This window comes from Rhipicephalus microplus, chromosome 2, assembly GCF_043290135.1.
Source record: "Rhipicephalus microplus isolate Deutch F79 chromosome 2, USDA_Rmic, whole genome shotgun sequence".
NCBI classification, from domain to species: domain Eukaryota; kingdom Metazoa; phylum Arthropoda; class Arachnida; order Ixodida; family Ixodidae; genus Rhipicephalus; species Rhipicephalus microplus.
The window spans coordinates 267,540,468-267,563,090 of record NC_134701.1 but is presented as its reverse complement, the minus strand read 5'-3'; the positions used below and the strand labels follow the sequence as shown (position 1 = coordinate 267,563,090).

General features: G+C 49.2%; 1 protein-coding gene across 3 annotated transcripts in view; it reads left to right on the top strand.

The window, feature by feature from the left end:
• LOC119170009 (Krueppel-like factor 3) overlaps positions 1-22,623 on the top strand; it is a 145,721-nt gene that overhangs the window by 73,255 nt on the left and 49,843 nt on the right. For all 3 annotated transcript variants that reach the window (XM_075881222.1, XM_037421023.2, XM_037421022.2), the window contains exons 4-5: positions 8,211-8,303; positions 18,499-18,571. In XM_075881222.1, the coding sequence (XP_075737337.1) occupies positions 8,211-8,303; positions 18,499-18,571 (166 nt within the window). The remainder of the gene's footprint in view (positions 1-8,210; positions 8,304-18,498; positions 18,572-22,623) is intronic.

Genomic DNA, 22,623 nt, shown 5'->3' with positions numbered 1-22,623 from the left:
TGTTGGAGGCCCGTGTGCTCAGATTTGGGTGCACGTTAAAGAACCCCAGGTGGTCTAAATTTCCGGAGCCCTCCACTACGGCGTCTCTCATAATCATATGGTGGTTTTGGGACGTTAAACCCCACATATCAATCAAAAAGGTACGAAGGCGGACCACTTCCCTAATTTGTCCTTCGTCCTGTTTATTTTAGTGTTATGCACCAACTGCCTCGACATTACTGCTATTTTACTCCAGTTAGGGGACACTTTGTCTTCAGGCGGGCGAAATGGACAACACCTTTCAACTGCTTCTCTTATCGCCAAGGTGTATCTGTATTGCGTAGGGCGCTATCTGATATTACTCGCACCAAGGCATCCCAGAGTGCACAGTAGTACACGGGGTTCAGAGGGCGTGTTCACGTGTTCACGCAGCAAAGAAAGGGAAAGTGGCCTTGGGGGCAGAATATGCCGCTATCGCGAACTTCCGGTACTGATACACGCGGACGTGCACGAGGGAGGCGCGCCCTGCTCTATACAGCCGGACATCGAGCTCTCGGCCGCGAAGCAATGTATTCAATGCTATGCCGTTGCGGACTGCTGATAAAGGGGGCGGGATCGTCGCCATCTATGACAATAGAGAAACCGCGCGAACAAAGGAGATATTCTGTGCGGCTTGCCGTGGAGTGGCCGCGCACTTATCGACTCCCGCGATGCGGATGATTAGCGTTCTAGCTCTCAAGTAATCTCGAGCGCCTGGCATGTGACGTCTTTGTCTTTTACGCTCTTCACTTTGGGTCTGGTATTTGTTCAAACGTGTGATTTCCAAAGAAAATGTAGTAAGTGAGAGATGGGAGGAAGAGGAAAGGCTGACAGCTTGGCCTGGTAATATCAGGCTGGGTACATATCAAATGCAAATTAAAAGATAGCAGGATAAAAAGGCATGGAAAGACACAGCATTCAGATAAGCAGTGGCCATTGGGGATCTGAAGAACAAGACAACTTATCAACTACTATCACGACAGATGCGCACAGCGAGAGCGTATCGTAAATCGCAATACTCTCCCAACGTCACGGGCTTCAGCAATAAGCTTGACCAGGCCCGTCGACCTTATTGACCACACAGGCGTCAAAATGAATAACGGAGGCATAATGCTTCTTGGACTGAAGTCGGTCAGCATCGACACGTAAACTCAGCTCGGCCAACACCCTCTAGATGTTGGCTCGGCCCGCGCCCGTCGCTACAGTTCACCGGGCATGCCACCAGGAGGCGCCACGCAGCACGCACGACACTAAGTCACGCACGTTGTATTAAATTCGGGGTTGCTTGTCATTACATCCATCCATCCGATTGTCCATCTACCTGCCTTGGGGTGCATGTTACTCTCATGCATGTATGTATACGCGTGGTATCGCAGCAAGCAAACACATCACTTTCGGAAGCGAACAAACGTACTTGTATACGCGCGTTTAAAGAGCCTCTAAGGAACCTTTGATAACACAGAGAACGAGCGCGTGTTTCTGCTGGCGTTTCCCGCCTTTCCGGTACTATTCGTGACGCCAGCAGCCCGTTTACGTGACGTCAGAAGGAAATAAGCTATCGATTGGTTCGTATACGAGGGACATCAGTTTTGAATTGTCGCCAGTATATGCCCTTCCGTGCCATGCAGTCACACGGCCCTTGTCTCGTGTGACTGTCATGCGCGATAAACCGATTTCACTTCGTTTTGCGCGCTTTCGACTGTGCATGCGTAGATGACAGCGTGAAGCCGAAAAGCTCGAAATCCTAATAGGCTTAACGCTTAGTGTTGACGTTGCCCACGTGTTTTATAAAGAAATAAGCTACGAGGAGGAGATAGCACGTGCGTGGAGAGTATGTAGTGAAGGCCAAAAAAAAAAAAAACAAACTCTCTGGTCTTTAAATTCGGAGAGTGCTTCAAGGGCCCTTCGCCCCGAGTTCTCAGAATTGCGTGCTCGAAAGTACATAGTGAGTATAGCGCCATCTATTGTGTTTTTTTTTCTTTTAATTTAAGTTACAAAGCGTAAAAAAAGAGAACAATAGTCTAGGTGAGGGCAGCTTCTTAAGCCTCGTGCCTGTAATAAGGCGACACCGTGGCAACCCGCGCTTGAAGTGGCAGGCTCGCCACTTCAAGCGATACGGGCTCCCGCTTAATCGCCCCGTCGATTCAAGCCATCGCGGCCGGTCAACTGCTTCTGGCGCGGCGAGCTTTAAAGACGCAGCGCGCTGCACTTTGCCCCTGTCCGTGATCGCCGAGACGACGGCGGTTGCTGGACGTCACGCTGAGAACAGTGCTGTGCGAAAGGGCGCGCACACACGACGACACAAAGAGGCCGAAAGAACGAGGTGGGAGTGCACTTTGGATGATGGGCCTAATCGAGGCGGGTTCTGGAGCAAGGCCGAGTCTGCGCCGACGAGTCTGCCGCGGAAGCTGCATGGACCGGATTCCAGAAGCAGCGTGTTGTTCGCGAGAGACTATCTCTCTAATTGACCGTCACTGTAGCTTGTGGGAGCTGGAAAGAGTGCTGTGCGATTCTTCTTATACAGTCGATTGCACTAGAACACAACGAGTCACACGGTGCATGTACACAAGACGACTGAAAGGTGAAAGCCAGCTTCTTTTTCTTCGATCTATGGCTTTTCCTTTTCCCCTACTCCGAAAAGTTTTCTGCATGCACCTCATGACTTGCACTGCCTGGAGGGATCAGAGCATTACAAGACTTCTGCCCCTCATCTAGTTTAGCACTGCGACCGACGCACTTTTGGACGTGCGACGATGTCGTGTGATGTCGTCTTAGTGACGTCACAAGTTGAAGTTATCTGTGACGTCATGATTGTATGAGGTGTCTAAGGCTTCCGCCTTTATACTGATCGATAGACATCGATGTAGCTAACCACAATGTTGTGAGCCGTTTTGTACTCGAGCACTTTGATGGTGATTTTTGCAATGATGTAGATTCGCGTTTCCTTTTTTAAAGTTATGAAACAGCTTAGGGTCGAGTTGAACGCGGTGTCCGGCGTCACCACCCTTTATGCGCATGTGCGTCCGCTCGCCCTCTCTCACCTCACAACACCGATGCAGGCAGCGTCTGCTAGCTAGTTTCTTGTTTGAAATAAAAAAAACCTCCTGCTCACGCTGCTGAACCGCCACAAGCCATCCCGTATACATAGACCCTGGGTCTTGACCCTTCAAGGTCGGGCCGGTGGGAGATTTCTCCTGGGCGTTGTGGAACAATAGAAATTTGTAGCGGGCGCGTTAACTAAAAGCGGATATCGGGCCTCTGTATCCTATCGGAGTCTTCTGTCTCTCATTGCCCAGTAGTAGTGATTGGCATGTTTCAGTAGTAAACACCCGGCCATTTCTGCGTGCCTTGCGCCTCCCCAGGTTTCTTTCCTGCGCAACGCTGCTACCGGCGCCAACGTCAACGCCGCCGCCAGTCTAAACTTTAGCACGCGCTGCTTCGCATCTACACATGGTTCCCTTTAGCGGGAGATGGTGTAATTTTGTAATGTGGCACGTACTTACAGTGAGGGATCGGCACAGAATCAGGTGGCTGAAACCATAGATCTTCCTAGAATTAACTAGAGGAGACTCTGGCGCTGCGATCGTTCAGTCACTAGTACAGTGAACTAGAATATATAGCCACTAGGGAGCCGGCGTGCACATGAAGGCTCCATATCAGCCACCGTGGGAAAGATGGCTGGTACACAAATTTAGCTAGTCTTCGTGCTTGCGGCTTCGAGAGCACTTGTTACTTTGTTTGTCTTTGTGTTTGCGCGTTTGTTTTGTATAAAAATGGGGGGGGGGGAATCCTTAAGCTTTGCCTTTAAGATTCGAACGCGATGGCGATATTCTGTTCTTAGTGCGTCTATGACTTTGTAGTGGGTGACTGGCTTTAAGAACAAAAAAAAAGCTCTGAGGTCATCATGACAGTCCCATGATTTGACGCCCGATGGCAATGTATGCTTGTACCACGCATTGTTACGGCAGTATTTCAGGTTGTATTGTGAAGCGTGTATACATGACACGTGTGTGTTAAAGCATGAAATTTGCTTAAATGCATTATATCTATAGTGCACATGAATATAGTGCCTTTAATGCACTATGTTCACAAGCAGAGGTGTGGCTGCGTGGTGAAACATCCGTTTGCCACGCAAACGACCCTGTATCGATTCCCACTTGGACGTAGAAATAATTTTTTATTCGTATCTTTTTCGATTTTTCGGTCACGCGAAGATTATGATTTTTCGCCCACAACCAACGACGCAGGTATTTCTGCGAAATGAGTTCTTTAACGCTATCGCGTGAAAAGAATGCATCAGCGGGAACTTCGCGAACTGATTTGAATTAGTAAGACTAAAAATAATAGGTTAATGTGGTGTAGTGGAACCGCGGAACACTTGCTGATTTTCGTCTTGCAAAAACCTCGCTAGCAGACGCTGCCTGCGTCTGCGTTATGAGGCGAGAGGGGGAGCGTAGGAGAGGAGAGGAGGGTGCGCATGCGCAATGAATGTGTAAACGCCGCGGGGAGGAAATGCCTAGAGGCGAGAGAGGGGGGAGCGAGCGTAGACTGGCAGACGCTGCCTGCGTCGGCATTGCGAGGCGAGAGGGGTAGAAAAGGGGGGGCGCATGCTCAGTAAGACGGAGGATCTAGGATCTAACTCGCATCTAGAAATAAGGAAATGTTTAACAACCCATGCGGCACCTACGTTTCTTACGTAAAATGGGCTGTACGGTGATTGCAGAAAACTACAGTTATTGCGAGCGTTATGACTGACTCACGTCTACGTTTAGGCCCGCATAACTGGGATTCTTGGTCACCTCGCTCTCCGTCACCATATATAGGTTATTATTGCTTCGCAGAACTGCCGTATTGCGAAACCCGATGCGACACGGTGCGTATGTAAAGCGAAGCCACGGTCCAACGTTGTGCACGCATTTAGTGCGACCTAGCGTGCACAATCGGCGCGCGACGGCCGTATACCGCGCGGCAGCGAAGAAGAAAGGTTTTCTGCGGGCGTGCGAACCGCGCCTGGAGCGCACGATGCTCGGCCGCGCGGGGCTCCGTGTCGGAAGAGGCGCGTCCTCCGCAGTTCGGTGCAGCGAAGGGAGGGCGCTCGCAGCATACGGGCACGCCTGTGTGCCTCGTCGCACACCGCGCCATTCTTCCTCGACGAGCGAGCGCAGGGCGCGCGCGCGGAAAGGAGGTCACGCCGCGGCGGCTCTCACGTCAGAGGTCAGCGCTGACCCCTGACCCGTTTTGTTCGGAGCCCCCAGGATTAGAACAGGATCTGGGAGGGGAGGGCACGGAGGGGGCGAGATTTGATTAGGGCCGCCGCCGCTCGCTCGCTCGCTTGCTGCAGCTTGCAACGCGGCCGGCTCTGATGGGCGCGCGTATGAAAGGCGCGTGCTTTTCGTGGCCCCCTTTGCTTCCTCGAAGCGCGCGCTGTAGGCGAGGGGTTGGACCATTGTACTGGTGCCTCGAGGTCGCGAGTTCGACTCCTTGCTTATGCAGCCCGCGTGTCCAAGTTTATATGAAATCGGCGGGTATGCTTTAACGTACCACCCTGCAATTCCCGCAGTGTATATCGTGCAGTCCCAAGTTAAACTTAGTGGCCGAGAGGCCAAGTTATAGTGCTGCTAAGCTCCACGACGTGGGGTCGATTCCTGGCCATGGACGGCGACCGCATTTTAATGGCGGCTAAAAACCGGCAGTCCTCGATTAACTACGGCGCGCCTCGCATTCATGTTGTGATTTCGGCACGTAAAAGCCCGGGATTTCGTTTTCTTACACCCTATACATGCATCTGTGCCCTTGCAATCCGTAAAACCGCCGCAATTTCCGCAATGAAGAACGTCAGAATTCGGGACGTATAATACGTGTTACTTAATCTTTGGACTAATGTTGCCTTCTGCGCCCTGCGGAGCAGCTTTTCCACCTGCCTCTGCGTCGTTGCGTGTAAATGGGATACACTGATCTCTGTGTCGCGGTGCAGTTTGCGTATGCTGTGCCTATAATGTACCCCACTATTACGTATATGAGCGCTTTCATCCGGAATGCAGTGAAGCAGGCCGAAATGCACCGGGATCTGTAAAAGAGCCTCTATCTTGTGTATACAGCAGAGGTGAGCTGTTTCGGGATACCAGACACGGTCGTATGTATAGCAGGCGGCTTTATTTGTGTGGTCACGACAGACCCGATGCCGGACGCGACAAGTAACGCTATAAATGTTCCTTCACCTCTTAAATCATACTCACCGATCAACAGCATGAACAGTTTGTTTATGTAGGTAGTATATACTTCTCTCTCGAATTCATAACACGCCGCGGTGATCTATAGTGGCTGTACTGCTCGACTGCTGGCCCGACGGTCGCGGGATCGAATCCCTTCCGCATCGAGATAGAGGCGGAATACTATACAGGCTCGTGTGCTTTGCTTCAGGAACGCGCATTAAACAACACCAAATGGTCAATATTTCCGGAGCCCCCCGCGTCCCTCGTAACGATATCGCGGTTTTGGGACGTAAATACCCAATAAATATGTGTTCGTGAATTTATATATGGCCATGGTATATTAGTGCAGGGAAAAAGCACCTCGCCGCACTGTGAAATTTTTCATCCAAGTGAAATGCGTGCAGCAGCTGCAAAGCCTAGCTGCCGCTCCATGCATATTTAGCTCATTATAAACACTACGCTGAATCATTCGTGTACACCAGGGCACTGCACTGTGAATGTGTATACCGATTGCAGTATACGATCGCAGTGTGGAGTATACGCTTTTGTGAAGCTATCGTTTGCAGTACCACGTGAGCCTATGCTTGTACAGTAAACCGATATTATCAAATGCGGTAAGGAGATGTTGGCTATGGACTCCTAGGCTTTTATATGTGAAATATATGAAGAGGAGCACTCCAAAATGAACGAAAAAAATGAGAGAGTAAAAATTTATTTCAGAAATTGGCATAAAAAAGCTTTTTTTTTTCCTTCGCTCAAATTTCATTATTGAAGCCCAGAAAGCCGTAGGCGATCGTTACTTTCCGTGCCCGATTTATATTTTGCGCTGAATTTATAGGTTTGAGGCTGCAGTATTTTTTTTTCTTTTTAGTGACGTAACGTTGAACGTACAGAAAATACAATTAGTACAATGTAACTGCTGCAGTGTTAAATAATTTTGAATACGTATGCATGCTTATGCAAGGCCTACCGCCTTTATACTCGCGTAATACCAGCTCTGGCAATGTTCACTATGTGCGCTGCTATAATGATGTTATAAGAATAATGCACTATAATGCTAACCATTATGCCTAGTGCATCAATCCATTCGTACACTGTACGGTTGTCTCGCCTTAAAACTTAAAGCACACGATAAAGAGAAAAGCGATTTTCCTCGTGTCAGTAAATTACTCTACACCCAAAGCGCCGCCGTTGTTGCGAGGAAACGCTCGTGGTAAGCTGGAAAAGAAAAAAACAAATCACCGCCTAAGAACTCTGTACAGATGGTTAACCAGCGAAAGCTGTGACGTGCGGCGCCGGTGTCTAACAATGGGTTCAACCCGACGTGGCACGCCGCGAAGTCACAGATTTTGGCGCCGTTTACTGCGCTGATGGGTATAGTTCTTATAATCGGTTGAAATGAAGTCTTCCACGGAAGCCAGCGACTTAACGCAGCCAGTTTCAGAATATTTCGTTTAAGCAATGTGTCCAAATTACGGCGGTAAAAAAAAAAAATCGAAGTTGGTGACGTCACTATCGCAGATTGCGGCGGGAAATTTAAAGAGAATCGCCCCGCCACAGTGGTCTATAGTGGCTAGGGTACTCGGCTGCTAACCCGCAGGTCGCGGGATCGAATCCCGGCTGCGGCGGCTGCATTTCCGATGGAGGCGGAAATGTTTTAGGCCCGTGTGCTCAGGTTTGGGTGCACCTTAAAGAACCCCAGGTGGTCGAAATTCCCGGAGCCCTCCACTACGGCGTCTCTCATAATGGTGGTTTTGGGACGTTAAACCCCACAAATCAATCAAATTTAAAGAGAAAATTTTCGAAATTGATTTTATCCTCTGTTAATGAGCGTAATGGTGAAAAAATGACGACACCCGCGTTTTTCGAGTATAATTTACGTCTAAACTGATTTGTTGTCCCACTTTAGTGTCTGCTTAAGGAAAATTTTTTCGTCTCTCGGCTGGTCCATCATGTGCGCGTAATTCCTTTTTTGCGCAGACGTGGCGGCACTGGCGCTATTCACCTCGGCGGCAATGGCGGCCCGGTTGGAGGCCCCCGGTGACCTGCCGCGGACATCACCTACGTTGGCCGGTAAGTGGTGTATACGGTGGCCTCCAAGCCACGACCCCTCCGCTCTGCAATGTTAGTGAACTCGGGCTGTAGGACCCGATCAGGTGGTATTGTCATACGTGCGAATCTAAATTAGTTTGGATATTACCCGTATACAGCTAGTGTCGGGTAACCAGTGTGCAGCCTTCACGGATGGCCGCGCACTAATCACGCAGACAAAAAATTAAATAATAATAATAATAATAATAATAATAATAATAATAATAATATAGTGTGGTGGTAAATAAATGTTCGAAAATTTTTAATAACAAATCTAATAGAGATGTATTCGATTCGGCACTCGCATTTCCGATGGAGGCGCAAATGTTGTAGGCCCGTGTGCTCAAATTTGGGTGCACGTTAAACAACCCCAGGTGGTCGAAATTTCCGGAGCCCTCCAATACGGCATCTCTCATAATCATATGGTGTTTTGGGACGTTAAACCCCCACATATCAATCAATCGATTCGGCACTTTTAATGGAATAACGAGTATTCGAATTTCCGAACACTTCTCGAATATACAAAACTAATAGCAAGCCCCAAAGTAATGATATGTCGGAATAGTGGATAATCATTTTTTTTCTTTTTTAATTAGTCTATTGGCCATCGTGTATCAAGTGTTCGCGGGATCGTCGAAGCTTAACTCATCACCAGATGAAGGAATTTCCGCTTTGAGCTCCACTGTCGCCGAAGAGAACGTGTCCTCAATACGCCATTGTTATCGGCGTGAGATTCGTGATGTTCTTTCGTGACGCATTATTTACCTTTCCGGGCTTTAACATTATTCAAAAGCTGGTGACGTTCGAAGTATACCACCTCGAAAACTGCAGTGACTGATGTATACTCATCCAACGTAAACTATACCTCGATTGCGCTAGTCGATACTGTATACGAACTTGCCTCAGTTTATGTATAATTATTGTCATCTTTTGTCGGTTAAATGCAACCGTAATCTTACTTTATTGACAGCTTGTGAATATTTGTTTGACATTTTTGTTTAATGTAGAATTTTAGACCTGTCTTCAAGAACGTTGCCTTGCTTTCTGAAAACTATTCAAATAATATTCGATTTGTACTTGAGTTTGATTCGGTATGATCATTACTCAATCCGTGTTCGATTCGGTTCTAAATTTCATTTTGCGCACGTCCCTTTAATTTAGCGTATTGTTCGTTCTTTGGTTTCTGTGCACGGTCTACACGCGTAACGTCGAACGAAGATTCCTGTCCCATCGGCTGGCTCTCATGAAATTTCATGTTTCTTTCTTTCCTTTCGTAAGCTTGGTTAACACATTCAAATGCGAAATCGCGTGTCTTAAAGGAACACCAGTGTAGCGTTTAAGTATCTTTTGAAGTCGCGCCTGAGGATTAGCGCGCAACAGCCGCCAAGTTCACGGTATACAGACATTATTCGCGAACGCTGATGACCGTTCCGTGAACTCGAGTTACTCCACTCAAGCGGCGTTGTCAGGCGCTGTCGTGATGGCGCCGAGCTAAAAATGTTTCGCAGGACACATCTATAGGCTCCCCGCACTTTTGTTTGCCAGCACAGAAGCAACACCTTGCGACGGAGAATATAATCTCCGTATTGCTGCAGCTTTCGAATCACTCATGTCATTCGTTGTAGTGGTTTGTCCTATGCTGCGCTGTGAGAGCTGTATAGTTCACTGGCAACATCCGTGTGTGCAGCTCACGCATAGGAGCGCTGTGTGTCTAACAGGTTCTGCCGCGCTGCATGGCTCCGTCATCATCAGCATCCATCACATCTCCTTGTAGCTCCCACAATTAATTCGCTGGGAACGCCTGGCCAGTCGGAGGCACAATTTTCTCGGGGCAAGACCTCTCTTTGTAGTACCCCTCCGTGTTTCGACCCTCTCGCTCTATACTCCGAGCCACTGCGACGCGATACAAAGTGAGGTCGCTCGGTTGAAGCTTTTATAATGGCGGTGCGCATTCGTTGCGCCATGACAGCGCAACGTACACACTATAGTGTTATTACTCAGTCACTAAATGTACCGAGCACATATTACTCTTCGACAAAGCCCGCACGAAGCGGACAGTTCACTTTATACGCGCCTCAGAGTTTTTTTTTTCTTTTTTCCCCCGCTTACCTGTGTGTTCAGCCTATGACCATAAAGGCAGTTCATCGAAAAAGAAAAAAAATCTGTGAGTGAGCACTTCTGCGCTTTGACAAAGCTATAGACGTAAGTGAATGTTCGATATGTTTAGATTAGTGACCAAAGTGGCTTCAACTTTGAACGTACCCATCCAACCGTTACTACATCGACATAGCTATTACCACGAGTCAAGATACGTCTATTGGTGTCCGAATTGGGCCGCCTCAATTATCAACTTGGGGTCGGAACTGACCTAGCAAGATGTCGAGATATCTTAACTGAGCTAGGTCCAGCTCTCCCACGTTCTGTAAGTTTGGCATCCGTGCGCTGTGTCACTTATACTATCTTCTATCTCGCTCTGAGCGTTTGTTATCTATATTTTTTGAATGCACAGAAAGTCGATGAGCTATTACAGTGCTTTCGTTTTCACCCTATATGTCTGTATCAAAAAGACATAGTGCTGATTATCTAAAACCACACGAATCAAGTTTTGACCTGTGCAAACAAATGATGATGTCGACATTATACAAGCCGTACATCTGCGGCATCCCTCGTAACTCACTCAGGCTGCTTCGCGACCGTCTGAAACCTCATAAATTTTGATTAAGAGCTCGGCAACGCCTAGCCCTCTTGGCCAACGTTCAAACGTTATCGCACACATTTATCTGCCCACCCATCACGCGGCCAATCTGCGAGCAGTGGATAATGATTCCCGCAGACGCACTTCGCACGTATACGTGTTTGGGCACGGCAGGACCCGTTTGCGGCTGCACCGCTTTCGGCGACGAGAAACGCGTTCATATAAACGGCTCAACGTTTTCGACACGGCGGCGAAACTAAAGTGGTCTCTTCTCCCACGACGTGCCGTAATAGGCGCGCGGGTCTCTTTCTCGCGCATCGCCGTGGTGCTTTGGGTCTCTTTTGCGCGCGGAAACTGTCGGGGCGCGTAATGAGGAGAGCTGCGCGGCTGTGAAGTGGGTCGGTGAGCCGGCGTGCGCGCGCCAACTGCGGGCCGCTGTCGCCTTCTTCGGCGGAGAAGGAGGCAACGCTTGCGCGTTGTTATTACGCCGGCAGTGAGCGATGCGCCTCGTTGGCCGCGGATGTTGCCCGCGCGGGTCCTGCCGGCCTTGCACTACCGTGCGGAAGGACAGCGCCTCTTCGCCATCCATCCTTCGTCGCGCCAGAGCGGTCTCGAGCCTCTTCTTCCCAAAGGGGAAGAGACGTGCGTGCTGCTCCCTAGCGCAGTGCGGCGGAGTACGGCTATAGGACGCATCCATTCCATTAGGCACTGCGCCGTGCTCCCGACCGGGTTGCAGAAATTAGGCGCCTTTTCTCATCTTCTAACCGATACCACCAACCATACCGGTTCAGGTGGGACTGGTGCTCAATCCGAAGGTCGGAGGTTCGGTTACTGCCAGTGTCGAGTCGTCTTTTTGTACGCTGTACTTTCTTCACATCATTATGGAATTTATTTATCTATTTATTTGGTTTGTATGCACAGAAAACACGAATGCACTGAGGAAATAGAGAGGGAACAGCTCACAACTGCAGCCGCCTAGAGGGGTACAACGCCTGCCTGCTTCTTCGGGAAGGGGAAACATGGGCATACAGATATGGCTGGACTTGTGCGGTAGCTGAGTGTAACGAACAAGTCACACTATACCCTAGAAGGCGTAAGGTTCTCAGCTGTGGATTCCATGTGTTGTTGTTTTTTTTCCCCTTCAGAACGGTACTTGATGCATGTGGCAAAGCCGAATGGAAGATTGAGCTTGCTGGCTCACCGGCTGCCGCCCTGTTACAAGAGTAACCAAGGGGCGACCATAGCATCCATCCACCCATGGGGCCACGAAATTCGGAAATCTTTAGAACAGGGCCACCGCGGCTGACAGGGTACACATGTAATTAACCTTATATAGAGCGGTGGGAGAGACGTTCGTCGACCCTGCCGTGGCCCGACCATTATGATATGCATACGTTTAATGGCGCACTCATCGCGCTGCGCTTTTCACTCACTGCTACGATATGCCTGTGCCCCTGCACTGCATAGAGAGCGCATTAAAGAAAAACAGAAAGCAAGTCGAAAGAAGCCAAAGTACAGGGAAACAGAAAAATTGAAGGAAAGGGCCCCGCCTGCGGACACTGCTCTGCGGCATCCTGTCGAACTCACGAGTGTGTGGTACGCAAGGGGGCTGCGACCTCGCTCTTTCAGCGCTGGCCACGAGGATTGCGAGTGCGGGCAGGGTTTCGGGGCAGAGAGGCGGAGCGCTGGCCAGGCAGGCAAGGCAGGTGTTCGTGCGTGAGTGGTTGTGCGCTCGTGTACTGTTGTGCCCGGCGGGGCCACCCAGTCCTCCCAGTCACGCGGCAAGGGTCGTGACTGTGCGATATGGGCCGCGGCAAATTGGCGCGCTTGTGCCGCTCTGTGCTCTCCTCGTCCTTTCCTCGGTGCGGCCGCCCGGGTTGGGAGCATGGGGGTGTGGAGGGAGGGGGTTGCGTGGGCGGTGGGGGGGGGGGGGGCAACGGCCTGCGGGCGGTAAAAGGGACCCAGTTCTTTGGCGGGCGCTACCGATCCTCCTCCTCCACCTTTCCCGGGTCGTGAAGCTCGCATCTTCTTCCACCGAGAACCGCCACAACTGCAAGAATTTCGATGAACGAAAATGTGAGAGATCGTCCGCGAGTCCGTCCCCTTTTATTTTCACTCCCCCCCTTCTTTTTTTTTTTTGCCTTGCACATCTACAGTGAAGCGCCGCCTCGGAACGTTAGCCAACTGCCGCTGTTGTTCAGAGTTATGCCAGAGCCACGGTGGCTCTAGTTATGCGGAGCACCGGAAGGAGGTCAGTCGCGGCTAACATTTTAATTTGCGATATTCAGTACACGCGAGCCACTCACGTGCTGTTCCGCTTATCGAAGTGTTGTACTGCGCAGCGTTTACCGTTGCTGTGAGGACCAGTTGTGAACAGCCGGGAATGAGTTGGAGAACCACACGTTAATGATAACCATGGCTATATCTGGGGCTTTACGTGTTATGCCATGGTACTTGTTACGGTTAGTGTTGAAGCCTGTTTATTAACAGGGTGAGGCTGGTGATAGGGCAATGATGGCGTCGGTGGGCGGTACCAGTTCACGTCTTCCTCCTCTCCTCATTCGTCGGCTCATACCCGTTGCAATATGATTTGTAGGCGCGCCCTACTAGAGGAGGGCTCTGCAAATTTAGCTCATCTGGTGTTCCTTAGTGCTATGACATCACACAATGTACGGACCGTTTCCGCTCCATTGGAAAGGTGGTCGCCACGGCCGGAATCGAACCCTCGACCTTCGGGTGGGCAAACGAGTTCCGTAACCACCACAGTGGCGGCCAGGACAATCACGTTTTAGATACCTGTGATGTTTGCACGTTGACGCTATACAATTATTGCTTTCTGTACGACGTTCTGGTGTGTAATTTTGCCTCTGCCCGTGGGGGAATTGTCGTTTTCATCGAACCCGCTGGCAGCCGCACGCGGAACAAAATGTTACCGATTAGGCGTTTCTGGTGACCCCTGGCTGGATGTATGCCGTGCGGCACTTTTGCTTGTGGCCCACGTTGTCGTACAAAAAAGTTAGTAAAAAGGTAGCAACTGCAAGCAAGTAGGTAGTGATTGCAGTGGTTGCTACCTTTCTTCGACCGTTACTACCCGTTTGCTACATGTTTACTACCTACGTTAGTACAAAGTTACTAGCTACAACCATTACTAACTTTTTGCGACCTCTTTACTACCTACGTTAGTAAACAGTTAGTAACTGAAACGAAAGAAGTAGTAACTGCCGCCGTTACAACCTTTCATGCCCCGTTACTACCTCTTCGCCACCCGGCTTTTGACTATATATAGATCTGCTGCCATTGACGCCGCTTCCACCAGGGTCGATATTGACGCGCTAGGTGCTGTTTCCCGCCGCCCACGTCCCGTTGGTTTCTTTAATTTGGCTTCGTTTATCGACTGCTGACAACTACGCGGCCCTTTGCGGTGGTAAATTAACGCTTTTCGGCAGTTGGCCTAAGAGAAGTAATTTTGTTACCTGAGAGGGCGTGAATGGCCGACGCCTCGCTTCGTGCGCTTTCAGGTTGATTGATATGTGGGGTGTAATGTCCCAAAAGCACCATGTGATTATGAAAGGTGCCGTAGTGGAGGGCTCCGGAAATTTTGACCACCTGGGGTTCTTTAACGTGCACCCAAATATGAGCACACGGGCCTACAGAATTTCCGCCTTTATCGGAAATGCAACTGCCGCAGCCTGGATTCGATCCCATGACCTGCGTGTCAGCGGCCGAGTACCTTAGCCACTAGACCACCCAAAGAGTACCCAAAGCAGATTAGCGTTCCGCGGAAGCCTTTAGTGCCTCATCAAAGGGGGGGAAAAAGTTACCTTTGGCGTAGTCGCCGGTGTCGTAAACGCGAAAGGTAACAAAAATCATCGAAATGATAATAAGGATAATGATGATGACATTTGAAGATGATAATGATCATCATAATCATATCACCACTGAAGAAAAAGAGGTTTGATGTTGATGACCAGATAGCTACACAGAATGGTTTTCGCCTACAAGTCGTATTACACGAATGGACAAGGTACCTGCAAATTTCGTTCGCAGTTTTTAACTGTGAAGTAGTAATATGCACGGTTGTGACAGCATGAACAATCTTCACCTGCGTTTGTCTATTTATATTTCTGAGACTGTGGGCGCCGTTGCGTGGACGCATTGTAAGCCACCTATCGATCGTCTTCACGCAGCTATACTAACTCTTAGTATTGAGCAGACCATTAAAAAAATCGATGAAAACATCAGCAGTGGCGAAAGCCTCATCCGGAGGCAGGCGCACTGCACGATGTGGTGTGGATTCGCCACGACCTAAAACACACGCGAGCAGCAGTTTCATGAACGAAAAAACAAAAGGTATTTTTTCAGGGACTCGTTTCTTTCTTAGACACAACCAAATGAATCCTACAGACAACTAGGCCAGTTAGGCCAGTGAAATTGTAGGGCCAGTTATTGTTGTATTTAACTGGAGTGTAGTAATAATGACATTGGTGGGATTTTACCGATGGAAAGGGTGGTTTTTAGTCCGCTCTAATTCATTTCAGTTTACGTCATTATCACTACACTATACAGCCAGAGACAACAACTGAAGAAACGCAGGTTTAACACGAGCTTCGGATTTGTAATACAAAACTAGAAATAATACTATCTGGCTTTGTACGTGCCAAAACCACAGTATATGATTTCGAGAAACGCTATACAAAGCCAAAAAGTGGTCTGGTAAAACTCTGGGCTGTCTCGACTGTAGCATATTCCCCCAACTTCTCTCTCTCAATCCCCCCCCTCCCCCTCTTCTATTCCCCTCTCAAATAAATAGTCACCAAATGGACCATGCATTGCCGTGGAACGGTAAGAAAGTAACGTGACCATTGCTTCAAGTCGGAAACCCGACAAGCCCCGTTGGCTGAACAAGTTGGCTGAACAAAATCGCAGCGAGGCGTACATTCGTGTCTGCTTGATTTCGTTGCTGTTGTATTTCTTTCTTTCTCTTTTTTTCATTCGGCGCGCCTTTCTTTCTTTGTGGAAAAGTGCGCGCGTGCACCTATACGACCTTGCATGCGTTTCCTCTCCATCTGTACGTCATGTCCTCGCATTTAAATTCTGTACACGGTGTAACATCGGTAAAGGTACGATTTTTTTTCCATTTTTTTTATTCATTTCCGCACACCCGAGCGCCGCCGCTGCCTATATATCGCAGATAAAGGCAAACAGCCGCGTGAGTACGAGTACTTTTTATGGCAATCACTGCCCTACAGACTACCTTTGTTAAACTTTTTAAACCGCGAAGATTTCGATCCTTCCTCTAAACAAAACTGTCAGATTAAACACTTCGCCCAACTGATACATTTTCCTCAATGATCGATCTCTCAGAATTTATGCCCATTCTTTCCTTTCTATTATTGCTTTTCATGTTCGTGCCACTTCATGACCATACATTTGAGCTATTCTCTTTTTATCGTAGCACTGTTTTCATAAACTTTTTGTATTACTTTTTTGTGATGTTATACCTATATGTTTAGTTCACATTTGTTGTACATGATTGTCTGCCATTCCTGCTGCTTTGTCAACTTGTGAACGGGGTCAGGACCTCGTCAAGCTCTTGAGCTTTTATAGTCCTGTACTCCACCTTATCAAAAGGAAATGAATTGATTGATTGATTGATTGATACTTAAGGCGCATATTTAATCGGGACTTTGATGCATGACTTCGAATGAGTAGCGCATAAAAAAAAATCAAAGGCAAAACAAAGAGGTAGACAGGATGGGTGCTTTACTTCAGACCGTGGATTTTCTGTTCAGCACTTGCGCTGGCTACGTCTCTGTCTTTGACCTCCGTATTTTTTTTTCCCTGCTACTCATTCGAAGTCGCGCATATCTTACGAACTGTCCAGCTTGGCGCGCAATTTATAACTTTGATGTTGAGTTTTACAGGAGTGACACGCTCTGAACGTTCAGCGCCAGTCATCTGATACTTGCTGTAACGTCACTGCTATGCTTGAAACTATTGATTCACTGCCCACCGTCTCTTTTAGATCAATTTCTACCCATCGGGAAATGAATATAATCCGCCCCGTCACAGTGTATGCTTTCTGGTCGCGTTTCTTTCGACCTGGTCTCGGCGACAAAGATCTAAGCAGTAGCGTATTCCCCTTTCCTTTCGACCCCCCCTTCTCTCTTTCTCTCTTTAGCAATGCTCTTTAGCTTTAGCTCTACAGAAAATCGTTTTTGTCCGAAGAACCATCATCGTCATGAACGGTTGTACAGTCGGCCAAATCTTTAGGTATCGTGCGTGGGTGGCAGTTATTTCTGTGTATCTTGCCATACGACTGGAGTATGTGTTAAGAAAGGTGAGGACTAGTGCACGCCCACAAAGCACATGTCCACGAAGCAATTTATTGTAACTTCGTTTAATATGCCGCTGAGAGACTTAAAAAAAAGTGGCCTCTGCTCACAATAGTTAGTGTTGGCCAACTGTACATGCCATATAAATGGGGTAAAGCGCAGTACGCACCACTGGTACACTAAAATTGAAGAAGGTGGCAGTTAGACTAGCAACAAGTATGCCTGCCAAGCGATGGTGGCGAGCCGAACACCCTGCAGTACGTATACGACGACAGGATACTAGGGACTGTGTTTCATCTTTCCTATCTCTTTTATGTCGTCGCTCGCGGACCTTGTGCATCTCTCTCTCTCTCTCTCTCTCTCTCTCTCCCTTTAATCCTATCCTCTTAATCCCTCCTCTCCCCCATCCCTTGCGAACTACTGTTGAGGTGTCGCACGCTGATGCAGACAGTTATACGGGGCTCACTTTTCTCTTCTTTTCCCTCTTATAACCACAATCTAGGGAACGGGAAAGGCAACGGCGGCTGCTATAAAGCGATGGGCCGAGCACGCCAACGACGACGTGCCCGGTCCACGAGAGGCCCGAACGTTTTGTTTCTACGCGAGAGTTTCGGTCTCGGGAGTTTAGACATCCGTGTCGTGTCTGCGACTGTCGGTGGTTTAACTCGAACTTTTCTGCGCCGAAAATAAATGCAGCAACGGCCTATAGCGCATCACAACCTAAAAGCAGTGAGATTAGGTTTCAGACTCGTCTAGTTTCGCTGTTTGAGGCCTTGCGTGTCTTAGCGCAAGCTTTACTCTATTTATTTATTTATATCTCATTTCTATCACCTTTTTTTTTTGCTTCCTTACCCCTTTTCCTGAAAGGGTAGCCAGCCGGTCTAAGAACGTATTTCTGTCTTTTCGCCAGTTTCTTTCTTCCTTCGTCTCGTCGACGTTATGTTCGTCTAGTTTTGCAGTGACATTCAGTAACTGACAGCTATCGTCGCTGTGCCAATGTAGACAGAGGTTTCATCGTGCACATTTGTTCGCCTTTTTTTTAAATATCAGATCGCGCTTAGTGGTTTTCGTGACTCCGCCATTTTGCTTCATGTCGTTAGTGGTGCAAGTGGTTGTGCTGATTGGTGTTTGCGTTTCTTCGGAGCAGGCAGCCTACAGGAGCAGCTCCTGGCGTGCCGGACGACGAACGCCCTCCTGAAAACCATCGAGGAGGCTTCCCTGTGAGTTGAACAGCGTTTATACGCTTACCGATCGATGCATGCAGTCGTATTTTGTCTGGAATTACAACTCAAGTTGCCGCCGGTTTTAAAGCAACACTTTTTAAGCATGGTCAGAAAACGCTGCCGATCGGTAGTATAGAGGCTCCCGAGAACACGCGAGCCAAATGTTATAGCGCAGCACGTGGTCTGGAATTCACAATAATTTATCAAAGCCAGCTAAAATTGCTTTCTGTTCTCTCTACAAATCACATAAGACGCCCAAAAACCACCCCGAAAGCCCATGTATCAGCCATTGGATAATTTGAACATGGCGCGCTCGGTTGTTACGGAATCACCGCGAGAGGCCCTCACTTGTCCACGCGTGCGCGCGCGATTGCACTGAAAAAGCCACGTATTCGAGGAAAAAAAAGGAAAATTGCTCAAGGTCACGAGGTGTGTGTGACGTTTTTTGTTTGTTTGACCCTCCCATCCCTCCCTGCTTAGCTTCCAGCACTTTCGTCGGGACGAGAAAAGAGAGAATTGCGATTGCAGTGTGGGACAAATCTTTGTAACTCCGCTCGTACTCGACGGACTCTTACATTTCCGCGGCATTGAATTTAGGAGGCAATACGCTTTTCCAGCGAATTAATTTCATGGTTACTCAAAAACGTGTTTCAGGGCCCCCTTAACAGCTACGCTTTTCTAATTAAGTCGAGTCTGTGCCATCTGCATGTCTGTCTGTCCGTTGTCACGCGCAGGGGTAGGTTCTCCACCTCACCGCCAGGGGCGCTCATGATGTTGGTGTTTGAAATGATAACCATGATGCTTGATTACTGTTGTGATGGCGTACGTGATCTCTTCGGTCAGTCACATACACTGAAGCACTTACAGCTTCGCTGTTCGACGATTTTCACAGCTCGCTTTTCTAATTCAGCTGTGAAAGGACCACACAAGGATAGCGCCCTTTTCAAATGACATGTGCAGTCCTTTAACGGGTAGGATGAGTCAGTTTGTTTAGAACTCGATTATTCTAAACGAAAAGAAAGAAAATCGCAGCATATCCATGGAGTAAATTATAGTGGGGTGAAGCCTCCGTACGTCTATCCGTGATTCTGTCTGTCCGTCCGTACGTCGATCTCTCTGTCTGTTTGTCCGTCCGTTCATCCGTACATGTGTCCATCCGTCCGTGCGTCTATGCGTCCGATCACGTTCGAGAATGCAGATGGTGCGCGGGTAAAGCCGACGAGACGCGAGCCAATGAAGCCGAGCGCAAGCGTCTTCAACGTGCCCGCCGCTCTGCTTTGTCCATGCTCCACCAACGATCCGACACTTACGGCGACGATCCAGAGACTGAGAGAAGCACTCGTGCCCGCGCACTCAGGCAAATCGCGTGCAGCAGCCAATGGCAGATTAGCGGTACAGCGCCATCTAGAATATCATAAATCAACTGCATATGTACTTCTATGAGACAGCGTCGTCTAATATTCTGTTCGGTAGATAATGCCTTCTTTTCTTTCTTGTCTCTTCTTCTCCAGGTTACGCGTGACTAGTGACAAGTTTAGACTAAGAGGAGCTTCTCCCCTAAATCAATAGTCTGTCGAAAGTAAAAGGGTAGCTTCTTCGTGTAGTGTCTTCGATGACGCCACAATCGGCGCCATGGTACACACGTAGCACAAAGCGCCATGGAAGCGAAACGGGCGCTATCACCTAAAGGCATGCGGAGTTGTGGCAACTATTCGGAGCTGTGCAGTTGGCGTAGAGACGACTTCTGCACTGAAGGATCGCAGTGCTGTTATATAAACGCCTCTGCATCACAAATGACATGTGGCCCGTACGAAGTTGCACATTAGATGTAAATGTTTGGAAACGTACCACCAACAGCAGCTCTTTACGGAAAACGTGCACTTTTTAAACCCAGAAATCTTGCGTTGCGCATTGTCTATTAGTGTGTTGATATTACGATGGGCATCACAGAAAAAAGTATATATATACAAGTTTGTGTTCAGCCAACCGCTTGTCCGTGGCTCTCATAATCCAGCATTGTTGACTAATATCGGAAGCTGTTGGTAACTGTGGACATCAGCGCGTGTCACCTGTCCCGTTAATAGGAAGGCAATCGCCGGGCTGATTCCCCGGGCTGACGTATCGCCCCCCCCCCCCCCCCGAGACGCACCACGAAAGCACGGACAATTCAAAAATCGTCCTTTTGCTGCGCCAACGAACGCCGGCGGTGGTAAAAAAAATCACAGCATATCCACGGAGTAAATGATGATGAGTGCGGCGAAGCGGCCTTCAGCCTGTCCGTCCGTTCGTTCTTGCATCCGTCCGTCCGCGCGTACGTCTGCCATCTCGCATGTCTGTGGCACATACCCGCTCTAGAGCGGGTATGTGCCAAGCGTGTCACGTCGATGGACAGGGGACATTGCTCGACCCTAAGGAGCTTCGCCCCTAAAACGAGGCACAGCCGAGAGTTCATAACAAAAAATATATGTGTTCTCAGATAAGGCAGAACAAACGACACACGAACGTGTACACTCGGCACTTATCAAATACAGTACGACACCACTCCTAAGTTACTCCAAGACATGCAAAACAACGGCCACAAACAAAACGCGCTACAATGCAATCCTAAAACATTTCGATGCGAACACAGATGGGCGGTGCCCACACTGTGGGGAGACGGGTGATATCTTCCACATGGTGTGGGCATGTCCGAAAAATCCCCACCTACCCCCTTCCCCTACCCCTTCCCGAGAGGCATGGGAGACTGCCCTCCTCAACTGCTCATCACTAGAGTCTCAACGGGCTCTGGAGAGACGGGCGCGAGTAGGGGCCTCGTCATGCGGTGTCGTCATGGGTAAGGACGCCGACCATGTAGCGGGGTCATGCTTTGGCCCCGTACCTCTCTCTTTTATAATAAATGTTTTTCATCATCATCATCAATGCAATCCCATGCGCTAACTATCGGAGCCACTTAGACAAAAATGTTCGGCAAACGTGTTCACTCTAAAGCTCTTGGAACTAAGCTTGAATGTTCTTCCAGGAAACACTCGCACTATATCCAGCGCCGGTTCTCGTTCAACCGCGTCCGAGGTGTCTCTTCCAGGAAACTCGCGTCGTCGACTGGCCGCACTTCAATAACAAAAGGTCCGTTCGATTCACCTGCACCGGTTGGAACCGGTTCACGGCTGTGCACGCGAAGTTCAGAAATTGTGCAGCGTGAGTTCAGTGGTGCAGGCACAGCACGTCACCCGAAACAAATGACGATGTGCCGACAAGGTGTTGGCCTTATTTTTTTTCGGTTAATTTACACCATTCAGCAAACACCGACCTATGGCGAAACGCACATGCGGACAGTTTATGAGGCGCAAACATCTTGGCAAAACACATCGCATTTGTAGAGGTGGGTACGGAGCCTAAGCCACCTACGTCTAAGTGCTGCGTCGTCTGCTCAGCTGCACGCGCGCCTGCACCAAGCCGGCACCGTCAGCGGAGGAGGTGCAGGAAAATTGTGAACCGGTGCTGCACCTCTTCTGCACCTTTCGAAACGAATGGCAGGGTTCAGCGGTCGTCAATGCTGCACCGCTGAAACGAATGGTAAGGTGCAGCACCTCGTGAACTGGTTCACGTGGTGCAGGCGAATCGAACGGACCTAAAACTTCTTCGCCGGTAACACGTTGGCCACTCAAGCGCTCCTGCTGCAGGTCACGTCTTCGCTCACTGGCGGAAAACACTCGCTTCATCTGCTGCTTTGTCACTGTAGGACAAGCCTTCGCACTCTGCCGGACAACAACTCCTTCGCCGGCTGCTTGTATACGTTTGCCCCGGGTGTTTGCGAAGTTTCCAGGCTTTTCGTCGGCGCATCGCACATCTGGGGAAGGGGCGGGACCTTTCTCGAAATTTCCGCGACCCGTGACGCAACAGGGGGGAAGACTCTCTCCTTCCTTCTCGACATTTCTAGAGTTCGCTTGGTGATAGATACGAGGAGGGTGGCCGGCGTGGCGGCGGTTCTTTAGAGGGGGAGAGGAGGCGTGCGTGCGGCGTCTTTTGATGCTTGTTTCTTCGTTACGCGG